At 55.3% G+C, this 2,579-nt stretch overlaps 1 protein-coding gene across 1 annotated transcript in view; it reads right to left on the reverse strand.

The window, feature by feature from the left end:
• XYLT1 (xylosyltransferase 1) overlaps window positions 1-2,579 on the reverse strand; it is a 224,481-nt gene that overhangs the window by 31,493 nt on the left and 190,409 nt on the right. The window contains exon 8 of the mRNA XM_045286007.1: window positions 230-446. Within this exon, the coding sequence (XP_045141942.1) occupies window positions 230-446 (217 nt within the window). The remainder of the gene's footprint in view (window positions 1-229; window positions 447-2,579) is intronic.

Consider the following 2,579-nt stretch of genomic DNA (forward strand, 5'->3'; position numbering starts at 1 on the left):
GGCTGCAGGATGCTTTCAGGGCTAATGCGTCAGGGGGTCCAGAGGCTGCACGCACATGCGCCGTGTGGATGGCTGGGGGCCACACTGTGGGCCCACCCAGCCCCATGCAGGCCAGAGAGTCCGCACAACACCGAGGGCCAGGACCGACATCTGGGCGACCCGGGTGTGGCCACGGCAGCACTGGGCACGCCTCGCCTGTGCCTGCGCCGGTCTACCCGCGGGCACTCACCTCGGCCGGAAGCAGGGTGTAGGAGTAGAACTGCTTCATGTGGGTCACCAGATCGTCCGTGGAGAACGTCACGTACTCCACAAACTTCCGGTTCAGCAGGAACCAATCGGAGCCGCCGTCCACGGCCACGCCCTCTGGGATCCGCCGGTCCCCCAGGCGCCACATGTGGGCATCGCACTCCAAGAAGAGCCGGTCCAGGCCTTGTTTCCGGATAAACCTGGGGAGACAAAGCCGCCCTTAGCCCGGAGGGGCTCCACCCAAAGTCGGCGAGATGGCACCTTCGGCGCAGCAATTCCCTTTACTGAGCGCTCGTCTGTGCCAACGTGCTTCCCACAGCATCCCTGGGGGTGCCTGCGTGACCCCCTCTTCCACAGGGAGAAGCGGAGGCACAGAGGGTAGGGCACCTTCCCCAGTGCACAGTCAGAAGGCGGTTCCTGACGGCTGCAGTGACTTTTCTAGAGAATGCTAGGGGCGCTTGGTGGCGTGGAGACCCAGACAGTTGGGTGAATATACCCATTTCAGGATGATACTCTAGTGTATCTAATAATAATAGTCTTGCAAGGTACTTTTTAAAAAAAAACCCACCCTATTGATAGTGTTTAGCAAAAGCATGCTCTTTATGAACCCGTTAAGCAAGAGGCTCCGGTGACAGGTGCCTTGCGGCAATGCTGGAGAACATGGCATGGCTGGGTAAGCGCAGGACTGCCGCCTGCAGGGCTGGCGGTCCGAACCCACCTGCTGCTCGGTTCTCTGTTCCCATACAGAGTTACGGGACCTGACATGCTACAGAGGGTGGCTATGAGGTGTACTTGACTTGCTGGCAGGGGGGGTTGGTTTATCCCTTGGGTGCCGATGCTGAGGAGGCAGTAGAGGGGCCAGCTCCTCCCTCACAGGGGCTCTGGTCTGCCTGAAGGGAGAGGCGGCCCGCAGGCACACATCGTCCTGGTTTAAAGGTGCTCTAAGGAACTTCCAGAAATGTAAGTCAACAGACCTGCGACCGGGAGAGACCATTCCCTGGAAAAGGACATCGTGTTTGGTGAAGTGGAGGGGCAGGGAGAAAGAGGCAGACCTTCTAGGAGGTGGACTGACCCATTGGCTGCAACAATGGGCCCCAACGTGACCCTGGTGAGGACAGTGCAGGGCCAGGCAGGGTTCATCCTGTGGTGCAGATGCTCGCTGATGGGCAGAACCGACTCAGTGGCACGGAATAATAATGATGATGATGAGGATCCCGGTGGCACGCTGGTTAGGTACCCTGCTTGTGAACCCAAAGGTCAGTGGTTTGAACCCACTCAGTGGGGGGAATGGTATGGCAGCCCGCCTTCATAATGCACCTTGTGGGTGCAGCTCCCTTCTGTCTTTTTAGGTCATCATGAATCAGAATCAACTCAACAGTAACAGGTTTCGACACCCACTGCAGTGTGATAGGAAAACATACGGTTTCCTTGCGTGGCAAAGTCACCAGTCGCAATGCCACTGAATCAATTCCAACTCATTAGTGACCCTGTAGGACAGAGCAGCACTGTCCCTGTGGGTTTCTGAGGCGGTCACTCTTTATGGAAGTAGAGAGCCGCTTCTGTCTCCTATGGAGAGGCTGGTGGTTTTTGAACTTCTGACCTAGTGGTTAACAGCCCAGCTTGTAACCCTGTATGCCACCTGGGATCCTTGACGAAGCCCTTGTGCCTGTGAATTCCACTGTGATGCTGCCGCGTCTGCAGCTAGTGTCCACTTCTATAGGAAGCAGACCACACTCCCAAGGAAGCCTCAGGGTTAGGACCTGCCAATCCCGTGTTCTTCCTCCCCTGAAGCGATTCGAGTCAGGAGACACCTCCAGCTACATATCTGACCCACAGACTTGAAACTAGCCTGGCCTTAGCTGCTTCTATAGCTATGTGAGTAGTTTTCTCGATTTAATTTCTTCATATATATATATATAATCAATGGTTTGCTTCTCTAGAGAATCAGCCTGACATAGGGGTCAAGGTGAGGAGGAAGATGATGGAAGAGGTAGGACCTGAGTGAGGTAACGGATGTTGAATGAGGAGGGTGTGGGCAATTGAGAGTCAAGTCACAGCACAACGGAAGGGATGGAGCCTGGGGAGCATACCGTCAGGACTTCAACAGTGGATGGCCATGGGCTGCCCATACAGTCGCTTTGCCTGCCCAACACCATTCTTGATTTTTCTCGGAACCAGACCTTGTATTTATTTAGGACAGCCCCTCTTCCCTAACCTTTCTATCACCCCCTCGATACCAGGGGGTGTGAACAAGATCCAGACTGAGCTCTATCTACCTGGCCACCATGGCAGACTGGTCCTGCATTTTTATGTATCCACTGAGAAGGTCTGTC

Source organism: Echinops telfairi, unplaced genomic scaffold (assembly GCF_000313985.2).
Source record: "Echinops telfairi isolate 266 unplaced genomic scaffold, ASM31398v2 ScPeMD7_5;HRSCAF=22, whole genome shotgun sequence".
Classification (NCBI taxonomy): domain Eukaryota; kingdom Metazoa; phylum Chordata; class Mammalia; order Afrosoricida; family Tenrecidae; genus Echinops; species Echinops telfairi.